Raw genomic sequence first — 24,639 nt, 5'->3', positions numbered from 1 at the left:
AATAAAATTTTTAAATATTTTTAAAATATCAGTATTTTAATTATTTTAACTGTTGATTTTAATTAATATATTTTATATTTTATATAATTGAAATCAACAATCAAATTATTAAAACACCGATATTTTAAAAATATTTAAAATTCTTCTTAATTTATATATAAAAAATATTAAGAGACATTAAAATTTATTATTTTTAATCATCACTTAATCGTTAATATTTAATTTTTTATGTAGTTATTTAATTTTTAGTAATTCAACAATATACCTTATTCTATAAATTATGATGGTACTTTAACATTTTACTTTATATATCTCACTTTTTAGAGGAATCAATAGTAACTTCGATTAACACTCGACACAGTGAGCATCATGCAATAACACGAGACTTGGGGCGGGGTCAATTCCTCTTAAGAGCCAACGCAGAGAGTGGAACCAAACACATGAAGAAAAATGCGGCAACAAAGGAAAGCACCACAGACTCGCTAGCAGTTTGGCAGAAATTGGCGTATCCTTGACATATTGCTATCCAATTTGCATGTTGACTCCCATTATGAGATAAGTACACTATGCCACCACCAGCTGCAGCAGCTGTTGTGATTAGACCCATCATTACCTGAATTAAGTTCCAAATTCACTCCTAGTTATTTTCAATTTCTTTCTAGAATAATATTACAAAAATAATAATCTAAAATTATTTTATTTAATTTAATATTTATATTACAAAATATTTAATATTATATATTATTAATTTTAACAGTATTTAATATAAATACAAATAAAAAAAATTATGACTACCTTTAGCCTCAAATTTTAGCCCCAAACATTTTCATTCCTTCAATTATACTGATAGAAAGATTACATAAATGCTTAAAGAAGCCGTTGTTGCCGCGCAAGTATGCAGACATAAAAATAAGAGAAGAGAATACACCTACCACATACTTAGTCAATATAGAAATATATACGGTTTTGTTAAGGGGTATTTACTAGTTGAGTTGGTTTGAATTTAGAAAAAATGAGAACCAAATTGATTAAATTTTAATTGGTTCGAATTGATTTAGATTTGTGATTTTTAGTGAGTAAATTCGAACTGATTCGAATCGATTAAATCCAAATTAGATCGGTTCGGATAATTAGATATCCGATTGAAAATTAAACTAAAAAAATAAAAAAAAAATTCATTTAAATACTATAGATATATAATAATAATATAAAAAAATAATACATTATCGATTCAAACTTAAATAACTATCATAATTTAAAATATTTTATAATTAAGAGATAAATTTACATATATATTATTAGATTATATTTATTTTTTAATTAATATTAAACTAATTGGATAATTAGATTGTTTGGTCTGAGTTTCGTAATTTTATAACCCATATTCGAACCAATTAAAATCGGGTTTAATTGCGTCAGATCCAATTTATCCATCAAGTTTAAAATTAATATAATTGAATCAGAGTAGTATTCGAGAGATAATCAAGTTAATATTCCTAGTCTTACTAACTTGTGCCCTAAAGATGTAGGTTTTATAAAAATTATTATTACAAAAATTAATTTGTTTTACGTTTTTAATGTATTGAAGTTTAATGTATTGAATACATCAAAAATATTAAAAAATTTCTATTATTATATTTTTAAAAGGTACTTTTAGAACACAAGTTAGTTGAATCTAAATATATTGTCTCATCCAAACTTACTAAAGATAACAATAAAAGCAAGGGATAAAACCCCAAGTAATAAACACTATATGTAAACACACTTTTGATTAATGTCCTTTCGAGAGAGAAAAAAAAACTTTGAATAGACTTTAAATTGTGTTGTTCATTTTGGTTTTAAACAATTCTCTATTTATACAAACGAGTATGATAAAAGTTCAATATGTATGAATATAATTATCAATTATACGTATTTCACATTGAAATTTTAATGTGTATTACCACGAAACTCTTATATTACATCAAAATTAAGAATCTCTGATTAGAATTGAATTACTAAATTGATTAAAAAAGAGAGTAATATCCCAGATTGACTCTTAAAAGTTTTGGTTCGCATAAATTAGTTTCAAGCGAAAAGGTTGAGATTTTATTTCTGATTTTTGAAATATATTATAGAAATTAGTCTCTGATAAAATGACAGCACAAATTAGTCTCCATCCTTTTTTTAAAGTGAAAAATTAGTTTTTAATATTTTAAAATATATTATAATTGAATGATTAAATTATCTAAAATTTTAAAACATAAAAGATTAACTTATCTGTTTATTTTGTTAGATCTAATGATATTCTAAAAGATAAAAATAAAGTTTATCAATTTTTTAGATTAAAAACTAATTTGTTCTTTTGAGTATCATTTGGATAGCCACTCTAAAAACAAAAAATAAAAGCTACTTTTAATATAAATATTAGTAAAAATTCATGTGCAGTTATTTTTGTGTGAAATTGATAATTAAAAATCGTTAAATAACAATTTAATCAAATATATTAAATTATCTAATGGTTCTTAATTATTAATTTAGTTCGAAGACAACTGCTAATTTCTACCAAAAATGTTATTAATAAGTGCAGCAAGCTGTTCGCTGTTCGCTAGGATATATACTAAAGTTTAGTTCGGTAAAACTTTTACTTTTTAAAAGTAGTTTATAAAAGTTAATTTTTAAAAGATGACTTTTTAAAAGTTATAGCATTTATGTTTGATAAGTTAAATTAAAAGTTGCTTTTAATAAACACAAGCAACAACAATTGTATTTGGTAAAATAGGTTTTAAAATTTAAAAATACTATAATAAACATAAATGCAAGCATTAAAGTTGAAAATTAGTTAACATATGAAGTTATATTAGACTTCTAAATTTTGAAAAACACAAGCTAACATTAAAAAGTTCTATTTTAAGTGCTTTTAAAAGTATCTCGATCTTTTAAAAACTGCAAGTATAATTACGTAATTTTTTTATTTATCAAACACAAAATAAGGAGATTGAACTTTTTAAAAACACAAACATCTCTTCGAAAAACTTTACGAAACTGAGGCTAACTGATTCCACATATATAGGAACGGTCTAATTCCAAGAATTTTTTTAGGCATGTTTGAACTTTGAAGCTTACTATATCAAGGATCATAAGCAGAAGCCTTAGTCCCAAAGCATATGGTCGAACAATGCAAACATACGAGAACGGAAGGCAAAGAACCGCGTATCCACTAATTACCCCGGTTGCTACCACAAGGAACCTGCACATATATCAATGAAGCTTAGTTTTATTACCGAGATGCCATAAAATCTCTTTACTTTAACAGGATTTTCTTAAAGCTATACTGGTATATTAGAAAATCAATACATTTTTTATGCAAGTTATGTTGAAATAAAATTAATTGCCAAAAACATTTAAACCACTACATGTAATTGTAATATCACCTGAATTTAAGAAATTAAAGATCGTATTATTTACCTTCAGAATATAACGACTTAATCAATGTAACAGAGAGTAACATCCACACATAAGATGATGAGATGAATATATACATACTGGAACATTGGAAAGTCAGACCATTGAGCATGGAACTGGAGAAACTGTGTGAAAAATGGAAGAACCTCCTCATTGTTTCCCATCAGAACTGTGGCGCCTATAGCAGCTCCTATGACACCAAGTCTTAAGACAAAGTCTGCTATCGCGACGCCTTTTCTCCACCTTGCTGCTGGTGATCTTGGCAACGCGGCAACAGACTTTGCGGAAACTGATGATGAAGATTGATCTGTGGAAATAGGAGCACCCCATTTAACACTTTTCCCTTTGGCACTGTCCTTTGGTTTTGTTATTGCAACTGTAGCTACCTCATTTTCTTTATTGGAGTCCATTTTTGAAGGCTCTTAAGTATCTATCCGTGAAGTGTAAGAAAATATGTTATATAAAGCTAGTTCTGTATTTATATGCAGCTTAGTTTTGTAGGTTAACATTAGCGTGCTTGCGACTGTATTTATACCTATACATTAGTACACATCAGGGGATTCAAAATTAATTAAGGGACATTAATTAATGATGGAATTTAATGAATGGATTAGTTACTTGTGTCATTGTGTGAGTGCTCTATGGTGTGGGAAATCATGGCATTGTCTGCATGTCAGGTTTCAAAACCTACTCCACTCTACAAAAAGAAAAAGGGTGCCCTTGTACGAATTTTTCATTTTTTATTTTGGACGAGCAATTTTTCATTCTTTTTAACTAAAATATCTTTTCTGATCATTTGGGCCGGGAGCCTTGCTTTCTTCGTTATTTTTACATGATATATATATACTAGAAGACATTGTGAATGGTTTCATTTCACATATATATACTAGAAGACATTGTGAATGGTTTCATTTCACATTTTCACCTATGATGCGCGAATACGGATATCAATACGAGACTTGATACGATCTAGGACAGGTAAACACACAAATTTTAAAATTTTACAAGATATGAGGATACACGTATATAAAATATAAAATATGTTTTACATAAATTATAATAATATTTTTATATTTTATTGATATTAAAATATAAAATAAAATTTTAACTGTTTTTAATATTTTTTAATTATATAAAATATTTAAAATATTTTTTATTTTAATAAATAATAATATATATTAATTTTAAATTTATTTTAAAAATATATATTAAGAATAAGATTAAAACACGTAATGATATTTTAGGTGTATCAAAATATATCTAAAAATTTTTTTAATTTTTTTATTAAGACAGATTTAAACACATACAGCAGACAAGTATTGATGAGTATCGTGTTCAAAATATGTTCAATATGTGAACACCACAACTCAACAAAGTGTTCCTATTTCATAGCATCTTACTCTGTTTTTGTCATTTAAATGGGCATAAACTCTTAACAGTCTAACCCAACTAGTGAACTAGGCTTGCTTTAAGATTGACCAATATAGCTAAGCCATTGGATCTACTTTACTTCACACCACAAATGTCACCATTCTTTCTCTTAATCTTTTTTGGGTAATGTTCTTTCTTTTATTTTTATTGTTTCCTTCTTCAACTTAGCGATTTACTCGCACTGCAAGATCTGCTGTACTGGCATTTATTGTTGGAAAGTCTACCAGGTTCGATTAAATAAAATGCATGTAAAAAAAGTATGTGTGTTATGGTGTAATTTGACCAAAAAAAAAATTAGAGGTTTTTCTCTTTTTTCAAAAAAGAAATTTAACCTCAATATTCATATAAAATCTGATATTTTTTATTACCAATATATATTTCACTAATTAAATATCATTTAAAGACATAATTGCTAACATTTCTATTCTTTGGGGATCAAATTAGTGTTTATCACTTTCCTTAAGCAAAAAAATGTGTATATTCTATCTTCACTGATAAAACACCTTAACTCTTTGACCCCAAAAATAAAAATTCTAGATCCACCCATCGTGTTTGAAAAGGTTCTTCAGAAACAAGAACGAATACAATACATAACATAGCCAAAAACAGTAGAGATAGAGACATAAATTAAGATTGAAATAGAAGTGAAATTTCTTTCTTGACTCTCGATGTCTTAGTTTCATTTTTTAATTTACAAGTTTTAGAAGGATAATTTTTTATCCCAAGTTGGTTATTCCAATTAAGGACAAAGGTAATAAGGGAAAGTATAATGAGCCAATGGAATACTTGTACAATGTGTACAATGGAGGTTTATAGAGTATTAGAGATATAACCATTAATGTTACATTTTTTCATCAATTGAAGTTTTTGAGATGAGTGGTATCATAATATGATATTAGAATGCTAGATCCGAAAGGTCAAGAGTTCGATTCTTGATGAACCCAAAATTAATTTAATCTTTTAAAAAGATGTTTATTATCTCTAGTACTCGGATGGTTATTCTAGATAGTATGAGAGATGTTCATTTTGTAACTCAATAACTCATTGTACACATTGTATGTTGTATAACTAATGATATAATTGAAACAGATTAAAATGTTAAAAATAAAATCAAAACCAAATATTAAGAATAAAATTGTATAAAATATAATACTCTGAAAACATATCACTTTACTAAGATTCACTTTAATATAGTAAAAATTTGTTATTGAAAATAAAAATTATAGTAAATATCATATATACTTATTACTAAATTATATAAACATGTTTAATTTTTTAAAATATATCACTTTTATTATATAAAAATAATTTGATACTTTTAACAATTTTTTTATATAATTTACAAAAAAATATATATAATCATGATAAGTATAAAAAAGTATCCTATATCTTATGACTCATTCTTAAACGTTCTTATGGAGTGCTGCACACCTTGTTAGTTTGTTAAATTTAAATTTTTTATTTATTATATTTTATTTGAATGGTTTGAATTTAAAAAGGTAATTTATTAATCAGGTTAACCACTTTTTTTTTATAAAATTTGGATTTTTTCTGTAAATTTTAGATATTGGACTGAAGTCCAAAATAAAAAAATAACATATGAATATTAATTATAAGTTATAACATGTCTGTACAAAAAAAAAATTACTGGACTTTAGAATTAAAATGATTAATACATAAGAAATAAGTTGAAAATTCACATACCAAATCCAGAAAAAAAGATATATTAGAATCTTAGAAAAAATAATATTAAATATATATTATGTATATAATATTAAATATGAACACAATAATAAAAGATTTTGTGTTATATATATATATATATATATATATATATATATATATATATATATATCACGTAAAAAGCAAACAAATATATAATAATTTTATTTTGTACGAAACAAAATTATAACATTAAATATGAAGACAATAATAAAAGATTTTGTATTATATAAATTTAATTATATATATATGAAGGTTGTGGTAGGCTTAGAGAAGGGGGGTTGAATCTATGCCTTCCTTTTAAGTTGCTGTTATTATCCTTTTAAAACAAATTTTCAATTCTGATTCTGTTTGTACTCAGCAGCGAAAATTTATGAGACAATTTATTTTTGTCTCATGAATATCAGAAAACAGAACACAGCAGAGAAGAGAAAAGCTAATACCAGCATATATCCTAGTTCGGTTGCCTTGTGCTATGCAACCTACGTCCAGTCTCCTCCACAACTATGGAAGAATTTCACTATAGTTAATAGTATTACATACACCAATTTCACAGGATTGACCCAATCCTTTCACACTCAAGTTCTAACCTAACTTGACATTAGCTATGCTAATACCTAACTATTCACTCTTAGTGCTAATCCAACTAAGAAAGGGATACCCAACAGGTACAAGATACAAGACACTTAATCAACCTATAGAAATCTGAAATAAACTCTAGGCTTCTCTCTCAAGTGTTTCTCTCAGCCTTTTTTCACTCATGGCTTTTTCATAATCTTTCTCACAATGCCTTTTCTCACAAGAAATTACAGAAAGATAAACTTAGAAAAGCACATTACAATCAGTAAAACATGAAGGAGATTGACTTCATCAGTAGCCTCTTTGCTATGTGCAAAACCAGATTCACAAACCTTAGCTTGAGTTCTTCAGTATTGGCCGAATGCTTTTTTGAAAGAAAGCATTATCCAAGTAGAGGAACTTCTTTACAGAACACTGTTCTCACACTCTGGTTTTCTCTCCTTGCATTCTGAATGAACAGCAAGCTTCATTTATCTCCTTGCATGTTGCTGGGTTCTTCTTCCAAGGTCTGACCTTGAGCCTTGAGCTTCACCAACCCACAGAATCACTTTTTCTCATTAAACCTTAGAGTAGAAACTTTGCTTCTGACTTCTTCATCTTGACCGAAAGCCATACAGCAGCAACCATAGAAATCTTCTAATGGTCAACTTGATCTGAACCCTTGAAAACCAACTTGGTCCCCAAGTCATGTTTAAGACCGTAGATACACAGCAGAGAAGAACAGAAATCCTCTTTCCCTTGTATCCCATTTCGAATAGAGCAGAGAGTTGGGAAGAAGAGATGAAGTCGAGTTGCATGTATGAGGAAATGATTTACCTATAACCTAAGCTTTATTTGGTTTGGATTTTCTGATTTAGATTTCTATGTTTCAAGTTTAATCCTTTTCTCTCTTGCTTCTTTGGTGACTAGCTTGGTGAAGAAGCTCTCTCTCTTTCTCTTTCTTATTTTTCTGAAGTTCTGATTTGACTTGGTCAGAGAGGAGAGGAACATTGCACAATGAAAGAGTGAAGACTTCAATCTTACAAGAGAAGCTTTGTGGGATGGATACGGGCTTGGATCGGTTTGGTTCATGTAACCCGTTTGGCCCATCCGATTCCTTTGGCTTCTTTCTTTGCTTTTTCTTGGGCTTCTGATTTTTGCTTTCAGCCCATCATCCTTGCTGATTTCTTTTCATTCCATTTGGGCTATAGAATTTTGGCCTGCAACAATAAACAATTAGTAATAAGTAAATATAATTAATCAACACTAATTATTTATTTTGCCCAAAAATAATGTTTGTCATCACTAATTAATTTAGTTAATTTCTTAACTCAACAAAATATATATATATATATATATATATATATATATATATATATATATATATATATATATATATATACTCACTTAAAAAGCAAACAAACATATAATAATTTTATTTTGTGTGAAACAAAATTATACTATTAAATATAAGGATAAAATGTATAATTAAACCAAACCTAAAACAATATTACACAATTCACCAAAAAAAAAAACATTATACAGATCACCCAAGTATATATTTCTATATAAATCGAATGAGATACATACATTCGAATTTTAAATCTCCATTGTAACTGATTCGATTTATTGGGTGGCTGACATGCATGCATAAAATCGACTCTAACTAACGTTTAAATTTATCGCCGGCCAGAACAATAGTGAAAGTACCAACAGTGAAGATATTTGAAGACATCACATCGTTAGTAATAGAGTAATAGAGGAATTCCATCAAGTTTTTGAGTACTTTTCTGGTGTTTGAAAGAGGGGATTAGTTTTTTTGTCTGTATCAATTTGTTTGTTCAGCTCACGACAATAAAAAAAATAATAATAATAATAAATAAATTTAATTTATCTGATAATTTTTAATAATAAGTTAACTCTTAAAGAGTGTTGCACTCTCTACTTTATTTAAAGTGCACTAGGTTTCGCCAAAATAAAACAATACTAGCATGGAAAATTTTTAACGTGCTAAAAAAAAAGATCCTTCAGCACTTGCTGATACCCTGTTTGAAGTCATATTTTATTTATGGATGAGTGTTATCCGATCGTTGTAGCTAGGGATCTTTATGGCCCGGTTCGACCCGAAGATTCGGCCTGGCCCCAAACTTTTTAGGGGCTAATTTGATGTGATTTCACCGGATTTAGGGTCGGATAAGGGTCTCAAAAATAGACCCGGTCATTATTTCGGGTCGGGTCCAAGCCATAGCTCGGGTCACCCGAACTCGACCTGGTGGCTCGGTCATTGTTCCGAGGGTTACTTGAAACTGTAGGTCGATCTCGGACGAGATCTTCTATGCTGGTCGGAGATGACGTGTCCGACTTGTGGGCGGTGGCTGGAGCTGTCGTGTCCGACTTGTTGAACTGGCAATGCTGCTGATCCTTTGTCACCGGAGGGTGGTGGTACCTGCAAGGGACTCCGATGCTTAAGTTAGCAAGGGTATTAAGCAGGGTTTTAGTAGAATCAGAGTATGAGTTATACCCGGGTGCTCTAGTGTATTTATAATGGTGTGGAGTGACCTTTTCTGGAGATAAAGTAGTTATCTTATCTTTGAGTGAAGTCATCCTATCTTTTAAAGGAACCGCCCTTATCTTTCTAGGCTTTGGCTGCCTTTAGATTTGGGCTGTGTTCCTTCGTTTGGGCCTTCTTGGGCCTCTGTAGTGATTTGGCCGAGCTCTTGGAGAAGAGGTCGGATAGTCCTTACCTGAAGAGGTCGGTTGGCTTGTTGTCGATCATCCCGAGTCGGACATCTCGACCCAGGGTATGAACAGTCATTATACATAATTAATATTTTGTGTTATTAGTGATGGATGATGGCTATTCTTATGTGGAATTTAAGTATTGTAAACCTTAATATTTTGTGTTATTAGTCCTTATAAAACTATAAGTTAATGTTTTATGTTTAAAATGCATAAGACTTTAGACTAATGCATAATATTGTGTTATTTATATTAATTTAAATATTTGGTATTATTAGACAATATTAGTATTGATTGTAGTTATGCTTTAATTTTAGAAAAGAGTTGATTCTTGTTATATTTTTCTAAGTGAATTTTACCATGTTAAATAATATTTTTCTAAGTGAATTTCACCCAATTTTTACTCGATATAATCGTGGCCCAAAAATGTGTAAGTTTTATCGGGTTTAGGGCTGAGTTCGGGTCTAATAAATAGACCCAGTATATATTTCGGATCAGATCTGAGTCACATCAAACCCGGTTTCACCCGACCCATAAACACTCTTAGTTGTAGCTTGTACCAGGAGAGTTCTGTTGTGGGTCCTCCAATTTTAAAAGATGTGTATTATAAGTAACACTAATGATTTTAGTTAGCCAAAGTAATTATAATAATTTTTATTTTAAGTCTGGAGGATCTTATGTTTTGGTTTTGAATTTCGGACCTGGGCAAATTTTCTTGATCAACAAAAAAACAGGCCGGGAAGAATTTTGGGTTATGTCTACAGTTTTGGAATAATTTTTGTATGAAGAAAAGATAAAAAATAAAGATAGAAAAAATTTACTTACCAAAAAAGAAAAAAAGATAGAAAAAATTTAGGTTGGACCAAATTTATTAAATTTATGTTCTATCTAAAGATGTAACTGAAAATGTAATGTAATTAATATATTTTTCTTTCATACCTATATATATATATATAGTCTAATAAATTAAAAAAAAATTACAAAATAAAATATAGTTAATAATGGGAGTTATAATTACAAGTACATCAGCCATATGAGATGGTAAAATATGGTTTCGAAATTTTAGATATTAAAAAATTAGAAATAAATTATTAGGGTTTTTATGTATTATTTTTTTAATAGTTATTAAAAATAATTGTAAGAAATTGTAAAATATTATATTCAAGTGTAATAAAATTTTAAAATTGTTATAAAATATAAAATGTCATTACAATAATGTTAATAAAATATTATGTGAAATTTGAGATGGAAATATTTTTCGATATATAAATTAAATGTAATTTTCAATTATGAAATATCATTAGAAGGACCATATAATAAGAATATACTGTTCGGGACTGTTATTCTTTATTACTGGATTTTTAAACATTAGTACATATTTTAAAAAATTTAAATTTCTTAACTCATTTGTTTTTTTTAAATATTGGATTAGATTCATTTCTTTTTTGTCATTCAAAAAATTACTTTTATGCTTCTTAAGACAACAATGATCCAACATTTTTTAACTTGCGCAACTTTGGCCCATACAATGTCTTGACATACGTGATACGTCCATTTCGAATAAACAAACAAAAAATGTCATTATCATATTAAATTTATTTTTCTAAATCAAAGTTTTCATTATATCTTAATATATTTCTTACCACAATTTATGACACACTATGACTAAATGTGAGACCCGATACTGAATCATCTGCCACCAACTGCAGTTTCAAAAATAATAAAACACTTCAATAAAATACGTATTTGTCCCACTAAATAACATTAGCGTCAGCCGTTGTTGAAGGATCTTTCTTTCAACTAGAGTGATACCCGCGTAATGCGCGGAGAAATAGATTATTTATATTATATAGTATATTTTAATAAATATTATATTAAAAATATTTTAGAGAATATATTATAAATAGATTTTAAATTTATTTATTTTTAAAAAAGACAGATTATTTATATTAGAGTTATACAAAACTGCATTTTCATTTTTTTTTCATTTTTCGATTTGCATTAATGGCTACACTTTGTCTTTTTTACGATTTTTTTGTTTGTAAATAATTAAAAAAATAAATAAATAAGAATGAAAAATATATAAAAATATTATATTAAATTTAAAAAATTTTTGACAATTAGTATGAGAGATTAAGAAATGAAAAATAGTAAAGTCTTAATATGTATAAGTTGTAGAATTTGAATATTTGTAAGTGAAATTTTTTACAATTATTATTATTATGACACTTTTAATGTATGTTTATTGCATTTAATTAGTACTTGATGTTTCAATTGAATAATAATAGTTTTTTTTTATTTAAAAATAAAAGTTGATTTGGCAAGATTTGAGTGGTGGATTCTAAAATTTTGCCAAGTAAGCGATAGTGTTGATATGACGTAAGTAAAAGAAGAGAAATAACTTAGAAGTAATGTGGGTAAACCTATGTACCTACTTTTATATATTAAGAATAGATATCATAGAAGCTCCCTACTAACATACACCATGTAAACCCAAAAAATAATTCTAGAAAGCATAGAGAGATTTTTTCCATTAGAAACACTCGCTAAAACCTAACTAAATCTATACTAACTATTTTTTGTCCCTTCGATTTCCTTTCAGTGTCGCAGAGCCATCCCTTCTCACAATTTGTGTAATGAGAATTAAAGAGTGAGGGTGCTTTAAAAGAGATAGCATAAATCAAAAACATAAAAAAATTGTATTAAAAATGTGAATTAAGTTTAAGTTTAATAATAACCTGACATGCCTTATATAAGAAAGATTAAACCACAAGAATTACGTAAGATTCTAACAAATTTTTTAAAATTAATCACTAACTAATTACAACTGGACTAACAAACCTATACATACATAAGACTCTAACAAACTTACACGTTGATCAAGTTATTACTTCATCTTGATATATAGTTTTTTCAATTAGTTTATTATCACATTTGTCTTTCTTACGCTCCCTCAAATTCAAGAAAATTTTGGAAATTATCTTGAGTTTGGACTTAAATTTTTCAAAGGGATTAACTGTCAACGGCATAGTAAATATGTTAGCCACTTGATAAACAACATTTATATGCACCACTTTTAGTTGATTTTGGTTAACTCTATCTCTCCTTAACAAAATGTAAAATGATCTCAAAATACTTAGTGCGGCTGTGTAATAGTGGGTTTGCTGCAAGAAGAACAATGCTAATATTGTCACAGTAGAGAACTGGAATGCTTGATGATGATATGTGAAGTTCTTGGAGAAGGTTTTGAACCCAAATTAACTCAGTATCCACAGCAGCTAGTCCCCTATACTCAACTTCAGTACTGGACCTACTGACCGAAGCCTATTTCTTACTCGACCAAGCTATCAAATTGGAAAAGAAATAGAGAATGTGGGATGTGAGAACTGAACTTTAGAAGAATTTGGTGGATGAGAGAACATCTCAGTGTAACGGAACCTACTCTCATCAAAGATAACATGTCTTGTGATTACTAATTTGCCATTAGATGTTAAACACTTATATTCCTTATAGTTGGGCGCATAGCCTAAAAATATAGAAAGTTGAGATTTAAAGTCAAGTTTATGCACATTATAAGGTTTAAGAAATGGAAAACATGCACATCCATAAATTTTCAGAAATGAATAATCAGGAGAGACTTTATGTAACAATTCATATGGTGACAAAGAAGAAGTATTAGTAGAAAACAAACGATTAATAAAATAAACAACATTGAGAAAAGCATCATCCTAATATAAGAGAGGAATAAATGCATTTGCTAACATAGAAAGACATGTTTCAATAATGTGTCAATGTTTTTCTCTGCCTTATCATTTTGTTGGTGTATGTTTGGGCAAGAGAAATAATGGGATATGCCTTGTGCAACAAGATATGAGGTAAATTTATTAGAAAGATACTTCCTTCCATGATCTGATTGTAAACTCTTAATTCTTAAACCAATGTAATTTTTCATCTGTGCTTTGAATTGTAAAAATGCTGCAAAAGCTTGAGATTTAGTTCTGAGCAAGAAATTGAAGTATATCGAGTAAAACAATCAATAAAAGTAATATAGTATCAAAAACCATGATAAGAAGTAACAGAGACTGGCCCAAATGTCAGTGTAAATCATCTCTAACGGAGTAGTATAATTATATGAATCTAATTGAAAATGGAGTAAATGCATCTTAGCCATATAACAAGAATCACAAAGTTGTGTCTTTATTGAATTCAAAGTGGGTGGAGACAGATTACAGTGTTTCATCATAGATATTACAGTTTTTGGGACTGGATGTTCAAACCTTGTATGCCATAAGAAATACTCATTACATTTAGCAACAAAGGCTTTAGAAAAATTAGAAGTTGAAATAGGAGCTGATTGATTTTTTTGTAACAACTACATTTTCAAATTCATAAACGCCATGCCTAGGAGCTCCCTTGAGCAGAATCTTATAAGTTCCTTGAGATTTCACATAGCACACGTTAGTATAAAACTCAAAGTAAACATCATTATCAACTGCAAATCTTTGGACACTAACAAGATTTTGAGTTATATCAAGAGCATGTAATAGGTTATTTAAAATAAATGCATCATGATTATCTAAAGAAACAAGAAAAGATGAACCAACATTAGAAATCTTGGTACCTGAACCATTACCTAAGAGGATTTGATCAGGACCATTATATTCCGAGATTATCAAAAAATTTGATGAATTGGCTGTCATATGATAACTTGCACGAGTGTCAGGGAACCAAGTAGAATCTGAGAGAGATACAGAAGTGGCAAGGTAAGCTCGAGGATTGTGGAAGGTAGAAGGTGGTGGCAGGGTTGATGAAGATTGAGAGGTGGTAGAGGGACTCAAATTGGCTTGAAATGCTTGATCAAATATGTGAAAATATGAAAGAGCAACGTGATCATGTTTACCACAAACTTGGCATTGAGGGCGCGAGTCTTGATTTGAATTTCGTCCACCTGTGAAGAATTTTGATCCACGACCTCTTCTTGGCTGGGAAGTTCCACAAAAATTTTCTCATCCGATTTGAATAGGATTTGTAAAATTAGCTTGCACAAGAGGGCTAAGTTGAGATTTTCTAAACCTTTCAGACATATTCTCATGTGCTAGAACCAAGCCTTCTGTCTCAATTAGTGAAATTACACCAAATCTTGTCATGATTGATGATATGTACATGGCATACTCATCACTGATACCATCAGTAATAACAGTGATATGCTCATCTAATGAAGAAGATGTTCAATACCAGCGAGTGCATTAACTACCTTGCGGATTCTTTGAAGATATTCTGTAGCGGTCAATCCATGCATCTTCATGTTCTTGAGCTATGCCTTCAGTAGTTAAATCCTTATCTTCGAAATCTGGAAGAAATAGTCATTGATTTTGTTCCAAATTTTATAAGCAAAGTGGCAATCAAGCATTCTGTTCTTGAATGAGGGATCTAAGAAGGTGAGTAACCATGTTATTAGATTATGTACCAGTTTGTTTTAATGCTTTGCTATCAAATTTATGCTAGGATCTTTTCTTCAATCAGGTGATCTCCTAAGCTATTTCCATTAATGACATGTAAAGCTAACTACTGTCAGGTACGGTGGGTATTCTCATCAAGTTTGTCTAAGATTGGATAGGAGAAGGTGTTTGAAGAAGATTGAAAATGAATAATAGCGTTGGCCATGGATGCAGAACCAGCGGCTCTATGATACCGTAATGAGAATTAGAGAGTGAATGTGCTTTAGAAGAGAGAACATGAATGAGAAAGATAGAAGAATTGTATTGAAAATGTGAATTAAGCTTAAGTTCAACAATAAGTTGACATGCCTTATATAAGAGAGATTAAACCATAAGACCCACGCAAGACTCTAACAAACTCTCCGAAACTAATCACTAATTAATTACAGCACACTCTTTAGCGGATTTCGATTTCCATGACTACCGTCCTGCCGTCTTAATCGACCAACACCCTTTGTGGGGTCTAGGTTCGCGCGTAATTGGGCACCGGAACCCGATTTCCGGTTCATCCTGCATCGCCAATTCTATTTACTAAAAATGGCCCACTTGAACCTCTCGATTCTGTGGCACGGCTCAATAGGACACGGACCAATAAATTTATATATGCATAAGGCTTTAGCAAACTAAATCAGAGACACTCTAACAAACTTACACGTTGATCAAGTTATTACTTTATTTTGACATGTAATTCTTTCAATTAGTTCAGTATCACATTTGTCTTTATTATTATGAAATATCCTATTTAAAAATTAAAAAAAATTATTATTTTTATCTCGCAAGATGCAAGTTACATTTGAAAAAAGAAAAAAAAAAATTGTATGTTTCAAAAATGTATGTTTCTCGAACTATACGAGAAGCCTCGTCTCATAATTCAGCATTTTTCCACCAAACCCCATTTTGAGGCGTTACCCCTTTGAAGAGTCCACAATCAAATTTTTTAGCCATGAATTGTGTTTTCTCTCTCTTTTTTTTTTTTTAAACCTCTTTTTATTAACACAAATTTTGCCATTGTTTATAAAAAATATTTCATCCATACGAAAAGTTTGTCATCAAAACAATTATTATATATTGTATTTATTTTATATATTTTAATAAAATAATTAATTAACGTAAAAAATAATTTTTTATAATAAAATAATCAAATATATCTTAATAGAATACTTAAAATTTTTAAAACATCATAATTAAATTTGTTTATGAAATCAAACAAGTATTCATATACAATGGCTAGTTAGTAACTAATTTTTAATATATATATATATATATATATATATATATAAACATAGTTATTTATTTGTATTATGTTGGTCGCATATATATTTCAAATAATTTCTGGCATAGTTCACAATATTGTCTGGGAATGAAATGTTGAGTTTATGGAGTTTAGCCATTTGAAAATTAAATTGTGACATAAAAGATGAGCATTAATCAATCAACCGTAAAATAGTATATATAAGAATACAAAATTATTACATATGCACATCTATATAGTTAAGCCATTTGAGAATTAAATTGTGACATTAAAAATAAGCACTAATCAATCAACCGTTAAATAATACATATAAGAATACAAAATTATTATATATTCACATCTATATTTAAATTTTACAAATAATACAATTAAGTTAAGACAGAAAAAAGAAAAAAATAAAATAAAAAAACACGAGGTGGTGAAATTTAAAACTAAGGTCCCACCGAGATTTGAACTCGGGTTACTGGATTCAGAGTCCAATGTCCTAACCACTAGACCATGGGACCGCAGCCATTAAATGCTGAATTTATTTGTTATATTACCTATATATCAAATTTCACCCTTAATTTAATATATTAACTTCCATAGACATTTGGTGCTTTCCATTTCAAAACACCATCTTATCAGAGTCAGACTAAAGTAAATGAGGCAAACTTCATCAGCAGGTTATGTCTGATGACGTGGCACGTTGGGCTGTTCCTTTGCATCACTTTTGGGCAAATTGGATCCGAAACGAAAGAGGCAGGTCTACTTTTGAATTTCTAATTTCGATGGTCTCTGATATATTTTTTTGACTGTCTTGTAATTTACGATGATGAACACTTGCTATCTTTTTCTCTTGCTCGAAAAAATGTGGAGTATCAGATCCCATAATGTTGTTTATCATATCATTATTATTGTACTTTGTCCCCTTATCAATGCCTCAACTATATTATATTATTGTTAACTCAGCAAATAAAAGGCAATCCTTGATTATTATCTTGGTACTATAGTATATGGTGAATATATGTTTTATTCGGATAATGTTAAAAAACAAAAAAAAAGGTTTAATTTTATGTTGTTTAATATTTATTAGAATTAATAAATATTTTAAATAAAAAAATTAATTCTTTTTAATTACTTTTTTGTTATTAAATATTTTCGGTTTTATTCTTAATCGATAAATTAAAGTATTAAAAATGGAAAGAAACATAACGCAGGCACATTGCTTGCCTTGTTGGAACATGGATTCACGAGAGGTTGAAAAAATGATGCAAATATTTTATTTTTTCTGTGCTTCAATAATTTGAGCGGCTTCCAATAAATTATTTGTTACTATTTTAGTTTCTTATCTTGCCATACAATAATGCCCGCCACCAACTACGTACATGAACTAATGTCAATGCTCTTGCTTACATGGGGGATAAAGTAAATTAAAATGATGTTTCATAGGTAAGAGTTAATGAACAAATTGATCCTTAAAAAAATAAAATATTTAAAAGGACAATTTATCAAAATAAATAATTTAACTTTCAATTTTATCAAAATACACATTTTGTAAAATAAATATCAAAATACATTTTTTTTTATAAATTATGTAAATCACGACAGGAGACCTACGGTTTACCGTAAATTACTACCCGCGATAGTGGTGTGGCAGATTGTGTGTGAATTGTATGTGAATTACAAACGTCCATAAACCGTTACACCTGTGCTGCGGTTTATGTTGATATGCAAGATGGTTAGAAATAGCGGCAGAGTCTCGCGGTTTATGTGTATATGTGTTTTTTGCTTCCAGTTTTTTAATTTGGATCTTCAACTTTAGCATAGTTTTTACCAACTTTGGTGCTTCACTCATGTCTGACATCTCATTAGTGGAAAGCCCTGACACTTGACGACCAAGGTGTGATTTTTGCTTTTTTATATAAATAAATAAAATAAAATGATTATTTCTATAAATACAAAATGGAATTGCGCATCATTTCAGTCATGGTGCTTGCGAATTGGAGATTGAAATCATCTTTTTATATCTGTCCACTGACACTTGCGAAATGAGACGCCTACAAAATAGAGTAGCGGCCATCGCAAGCAAAATGACTTCCATTAAAATATTAGGATGGATAAGGAATGATCATATTGAATCTTCCTACTTAAACAATAATAAGTTTGGATGTTTCACAAAGAGAGAGAAGGGGGTTGACAATTTATTTTTATATAATATCAAACATGAAATACATTTGTTGAATTTATAGTCAATTTAGTTCTAAAATTTAGGATTGAAAAAGTATATTTGTTAAATTTTTTTATTTAGTACTGAGTACGTACGTACTACCTGAATTAAAAGAGTTATGGTGGATAATAGATTAACTTACTAGTCTTATTTTTTAATGGTTGATCTATATAAATAGAGTGAATGCCCCATCCGACCCCTGACAATTATCTCGAAAGGACAATGAGGCCCCCAAGAAAAAAAAACACCCAATCCGGTCATTGATATTTTTTTTTGGGATTGATTAGCCCCTGTGCCAAAAAAAATAACATTGATTTTTTTTTGCACAGGGACCTCGTTGTCCTTTCGAGGTAATTGTCAGGGGTCGGATTGGAGTTTTTTTTCAAGGGCCTCGTTGTCTTTCGAAGTAATTGTTAGGGGCTATTTTGGGTTTTTCTCATATAAATATCATTGAGATTTCCTTGATCAAATGACAGAGAACTTAGCCAATGAAATGAGCCAATAAAATAAATAAAATGAAAAAAAACTAAATAAATAAACACAACATCCCCAAAAATTTGATCTTTTGATAAAATTGAAATAAAATAATAAAAAAGGTCGTTGAAAAAGTCAACAAATATATATATATATATATAAAAGCGAAATAACCTGAGAATTTGTAAACCGTGGGTCCTCTATCGCGGTTTACATAGTTTATAAAAAAAATGCATTTTAGTATTCATTTTGCAAAATGTGTATTCTGGTAAAATTGGAAGATAAATTATTTATTTTAGTAAATTGTCCTATTTAAAAGATAATTAAAATAAATTTAAAATAATTTAATTTTTTATTTTATATTTTTAATTATTATTAAAATAAATAATTTTAAATATAATAAACATGTATTTATAATGTTATATATATAAAATGATGATGTTATATATATAAATATTTTTGTAATTAAATTAGCATAAGTCTAGCAAAAAAAAATATATGCATCACCACTTTTTTCTTTTTCACGTTCTTCTTATATAAAAATTTTTGTTAGAACAGTATAAAAAATTTGTATATGGTACAAAAATTTTTGTACATAATACAAATTTATTGATATAATATATAAATTTTTGTACATAGCATAAAAATATTTATACATAACACAAATATTTATAAGTACATAAATTTTTACTGAGAATTTATTTTGTTGGTTTGGTCGGTGAGTCAACATTCTAGCTAAACATGTAGTTATTCAAAAATTTATGTGCTATGTAGTAAAATTGATGTGTTGTGTATATTTTGTTGGTTGGTTGTCAATATTTTAGATATGTGATTCTTTTAAAACTTCTGTGCTGTGCACCAAAATTTCTATGTTGTGCATCAAATCTTTTGTATTGTATATTTTGTTAGTTGGGTGTCTATATTCTGAAAATGTGATCCTTCAAAAACTTCTGTAATGTACATACACCAAAAAATTTGTGTCGTGCATTAAAATTTATGTGTTCAATAGTTTTACTGAACATATATAGAAAAAGAAGAAAAAAATGGCACAGTGATAATGATAATGAAGGAGGATTGAAAGAAAAAAAAGGAAGAGAAGAAATAATAAAAAAAAAAGTGCAAGGCGACAACGACAACAAAGCGGGTGTATAATAATTAATAAGTGAGACTTGATTGGACTTGGTTTAAAAAAGACTTGATTGTCTAATTTTATTGATATATGAAATTATAGATGTTAAATTAAATAAGTTAAAGTTATTGTCTCTCTAAAAGATGAGATGTCTTAAATTGATTTTTAAAAAATACAATAATAAATAAAATTATTTTATTTGTTAATTAAGTGATAACGTATCACAAAATTTAGGGCAAATCACTTATATAAGCCAGGGGGGGGAAATTATACGAATCAGCCAAATCAAAAATTTGTTCATGAATCAACCAGTCCACATTTCTATGTAGTTCGAATCACCCTACTTCGAACTTTATCTCCATGTAATTCGAATCACACTGATTCGAATTACAGACACGCACACACCCACTAATTTGAATCAACCTGATTCGAATTACACACACTGTAATTCGAATCAGGGTGATTCGAATTACACCCACGCACGTGTTCCTAAGTAATTAGAATTGGTCTGATTCGAATTACTCAATTTTTGTCTCCAGTAGTAATTCGAATTAGGGTGTTTCGAATTACTCTTGCTTCGGCTATAAAAGGAGTTCGAACCAACCTCATTCGAACTACATTTCCATTATCAAACCCCACCAAATCTCAGAGAAAACGACCCATCACGACTCTAAGAAAGGCTCGAGCAGGATATTCAGCCCATGGGGGATAATCCGGACAGACTATATCGTTTGGATGGAGTAGCTCATATAGCCGGGGTCATCAACGAAGAGGTTAGTACGTAATCTTTTTTATCAAGTAGGATTAGGTAACTTATTCGTTTGTTTATATACGTTATGTTAGTGGTTCTGATGGTAAATGACGTTGGTAACTTTGTATGTGACTAATTTTTTATGTTTTGTTAGTGATAATATTTCTGGTTTTGTTAGTGGTTTTGCAAGTGGTTTATGATAGTGGTTTTGTAACTGGTTTTGTTAGTGGTTTTGTTAGTGGTTTTGCTAGTGGTTTATGTTAGTGGTTTTGTTAGTGATTTTGCAAGTGGTTTATGTTAGTGGTTTATGTTATTGGTTTTGTTAGTCGTTTTGCAAGTGGTTCAGTTAGTGGTTTATGTTAGTGGTTTATGTTAGTGGTTTTGTTAGTGGTTTTGCAAGTGGTTTATGTTAGTGGTTTTGTTATTGGTTTTGCAAGTGGTTTATGTTAGTGGTTTATGTTATTGTTTTTGTTAGTGGTTTTGCAAGTGGTTTATGTTAGTGGTTTATGTTAGTAGTTTTGTTAGTAGTTTTGCAAATGGTTTATGTTACTGGTTTCGTTAGTGGTTTTGTTAGTGGTTTTGCAAGTGGTTTATGTTAGTGATTTATGTTAGTGGTCTTGTAATTGGTTTTGTTAGTGGTTTTAATTGTCTGGTCCATTATATGTGCAGCCCCAGCAATGCATCTCGAGCATGTGACGGCAGCAGGGCAGCGACTGGACGAGAGATACGTTCCGTACTTACAGATGGCGGGATTATACCATCTTGCGAGGCTGAATGAGAGATGGTTCAGATTGGATGAACCCCTTGTGAGTGCTTTCGTCGAGCGGTGGCGTCCGGAGACGCACACATTTCACATGCTGTTCGGGGAGTGCACGATCACACTGCAGGACATGGCATACCAGTTGGGGTTGTCGGTCGACGGACGTTATGTCAGTGGTTGCTTGACGGATTTCCAGACATACATCCAGGGTGGCCGTCCAGCTTGGGTGTGGTTCCAGGAGTTGCTTGGTGTGTTACCTCCTGCGAACCAAATCCAAAAGTTTGCAGTGAACTGCAGCTGGTTCCAGGAGACGTTTGGAGAGTGCCCTGAGGGAGCCGACGAGGAGACAATCATGCGCTATGCTCGGGCGTATATCATGATGCTGTTACGCACTCAGCTCTTTGCCGACAAGTTTGGCAACCGTATTCACATTAGGTGGCTACCCTACGTGGCTAGGCTTGAGGATATGGGTGGCTACAGCTGGGGGTCGGCAGCTCTCGCGTGGTTGTACCGGTGCATGTGCCGAGTGGCCAACAGATATGTGGTGAAGCTAGCCGGTCCGTTACAGCTACTTCAGTTTTGGATCTTCTGGCGCTTTCCTGGGTTTAGACCTGCTAGGTATGACACGTTCAGCTGGCCCTTGGCCTCGAGGTACTGTTATCATTTTTTTCTATTTCATCTAAATTTATTCTATTCCGTGTCCGCTTATAATGTTATACTATGTGTGATACCTTGCTTTCTTTATACCACCGATGTGAGTTGCAGGTGGTCAGGTCACAATCCTTCTGCTAGCGAGAAGGGACTACGAGTGCAGATATGGAGACTGAGGATAGACCTTTTACGGGCTGGGGATGTAAGTATACGAATCACGTTTTTTTAATTAAGTAACCTTTCATAGTTCGGCCTGCTCAGATCCGCATCGTCCATAGTAGTCCGGATCCTGGTGAACCTAGGACGTCCCTCACTCGCATGCCTCTTGGTGGGGTCCAGTATCACTGTCGGCCCATCGTACGGTGGCCAAAACCCTCAGGAATGGGAGGTGTGAACCCCATCCAGTATACACTGAACACCGAGCTAAGATGATACACCTGGTGGACATACGACTGCCAAGTAAGCCGTGAACAGGCACAACATGCCAAGGCGTGAGGACACGGGTAATGAAGTACCTGAAAATATCCACAGTCACATGTTTGAAACCTGAGTGAGACTCTGTAGCTACCAAGTGAGAACGAACCAGTAGGAGTCGTCTCCGAGACGGTGAACTCCGAGTTATCTCTGTTGTACAAAGTCACCGTGAAGCACCTCGCCGTCTTCAGATTGGCCTCTATACACTTCACCAGATGTTGACTGAATTGTTGTCTGGTGCCTAACTGGGCCTCTGCCTCTCTCCCCTTGCGAACGAATAATTCTGCCAACCTCCCATAAGTAGCTTTCACCAGCGAGCACACCGGGAGATTCCTGACCCCCTTTAGGATTGAATTAACACACTTGGAGATATTTGTCGTCATGTGACCGAATCTCCTACCCTCATCCCGATGCTGGGTCCACAATGAATAATCGATCCGGTTCGCCCACTCACACATGGCAGGGTCTTCAGATCGCAGAATATCAAACCAGTAATCGAATTCCACCTCAGTCTTAGCATAAGCTGCATTCACAAGAAGCCTTCTTGCGTCCTTGCCCTTGAAGGTCAGGGCGAAATTTGCTGCCACATGTTGAATACAGAATGCACGGTAGGCAGCAGGAGGTAGCCAGCCTCCGTCGGGAGCCTCAAGCGCAGCCTTGATGCCGTTGTGCCTATCTGATATAACCAGCAGACCCGGTTGCGGGGTTACGTGCTGTCAGAGATGGGAAAGAAAAAAGGACCAGGACTCCGTATTCTCACCCTCAACCAGTGCAAATGCAACAGGCAGTATGTTGGAGTTCCCGTCCAGTGCAATCGCGACGAGCAACGTACCCTCATACTTACCATACAGGTGGGTGCCGTCAATACTCACCAATGGCTTGCAATGCCAGAATGCCTCAATACATGGTGAAAATGTCCAGAAGAGCCGGTGAAAATAAGCCTGCGAATCGTCGACCTGGCCCCCAACTCGAACAGTACTCGTCCGAAGGACTGCAACAGTACCAGGCATCGTCAACTGAACTCCTAACACCCACCGCAGGAGCTCGTTGTACGACTCATCCCAATCACCATAGATGTGGGCAACGGCCTTCTGCTTCGCCAACCAAACCCTCCTATACATCGGCCTGAACCCAAAGTGTGCCGCTGTCGCATTCAGGAGCACCTTGATGCTGGCGATGCATCAGCTCTAACCATTGGCATGATGAATTCTGAGATCACATGATAATCCAGACTCCTGTGATCGCTAGAGATGGACGTCGCGAGACACGTATGTGGTCCGTTTTACCTCCCAAATATCCTTGCGCTGCCGAAGACTTAGCCTAATCAACCATGTGTACCCATTCCCAAAATCAAAACACTTCCCAACATACCGGCGATAGTCAGACTCCACCACTTTGTACTGTGCCCCGCATCGGATGCTATACGTCTTCACACTTAACACATCCTCATCTTTATCCTGAAACTGCTGACCAACCTGAAACTCTGTGAGACCTGCAGACCCCTGGCCATCTCTAGCACCAAATCCAGTAGGCTCCCCAGGAACCCC

At 31.6% G+C, this 24,639-nt stretch overlaps 2 protein-coding genes and 1 non-coding gene across 3 annotated transcripts; all 3 read right to left on the bottom strand.

Annotated features, from left to right (window-relative positions):
* Positions 1-252: 252 nt before the first annotated feature.
* Positions 253-3,921, bottom strand: LOC107634327 (casparian strip membrane protein 5). Its single transcript, XM_016337862.3, has 3 exons — positions 3,526-3,921; positions 3,106-3,229; positions 253-613 (listed from the first exon to the last, which is right to left on the bottom strand). Exons 1-3 carry the CDS (start codon positions 3,852-3,854, stop codon positions 398-400), a joined length of 669 nt encoding a protein of 222 aa, XP_016193348.1. The 5' UTR covers positions 3,855-3,921; the 3' UTR covers positions 253-397.
* Positions 3,922-17,078: 13,157 nt separating this feature from the next.
* TRNAQ-CUG (transfer RNA glutamine (anticodon CUG)) lies at positions 17,079-17,150 on the bottom strand. Its single transcript has one exon. It is a non-coding gene; the product is annotated as a tRNA-Gln (tRNA).
* A 5,809-nt stretch (positions 17,151-22,959) lies between these two features.
* LOC107632804 (uncharacterized) lies at positions 22,960-24,213 on the bottom strand. Its single transcript, XM_016336456.2, has 2 exons — positions 23,860-24,213; positions 22,960-23,805 (listed from the first exon to the last, which is right to left on the bottom strand). Exons 1-2 carry the CDS (start codon positions 24,211-24,213, stop codon positions 22,960-22,962), a joined length of 1,200 nt encoding a protein of 399 aa, XP_016191942.2.
* Positions 24,214-24,639: the final 426 nt, after the last annotated feature.

The sequence above is a fragment of the Arachis ipaensis genome, chromosome B3 (genome assembly GCF_059453495.1).
Source record: "Arachis ipaensis isolate K30076 ecotype BB chromosome B3, ASM5945349v1, whole genome shotgun sequence".
NCBI classification, from domain to species: Eukaryota; Viridiplantae; Streptophyta; class Magnoliopsida; order Fabales; family Fabaceae; genus Arachis; species Arachis ipaensis.
Note: the sequence above shows the minus strand (reverse complement) of the source record. Positions and strands in the feature narration are given on the sequence as shown.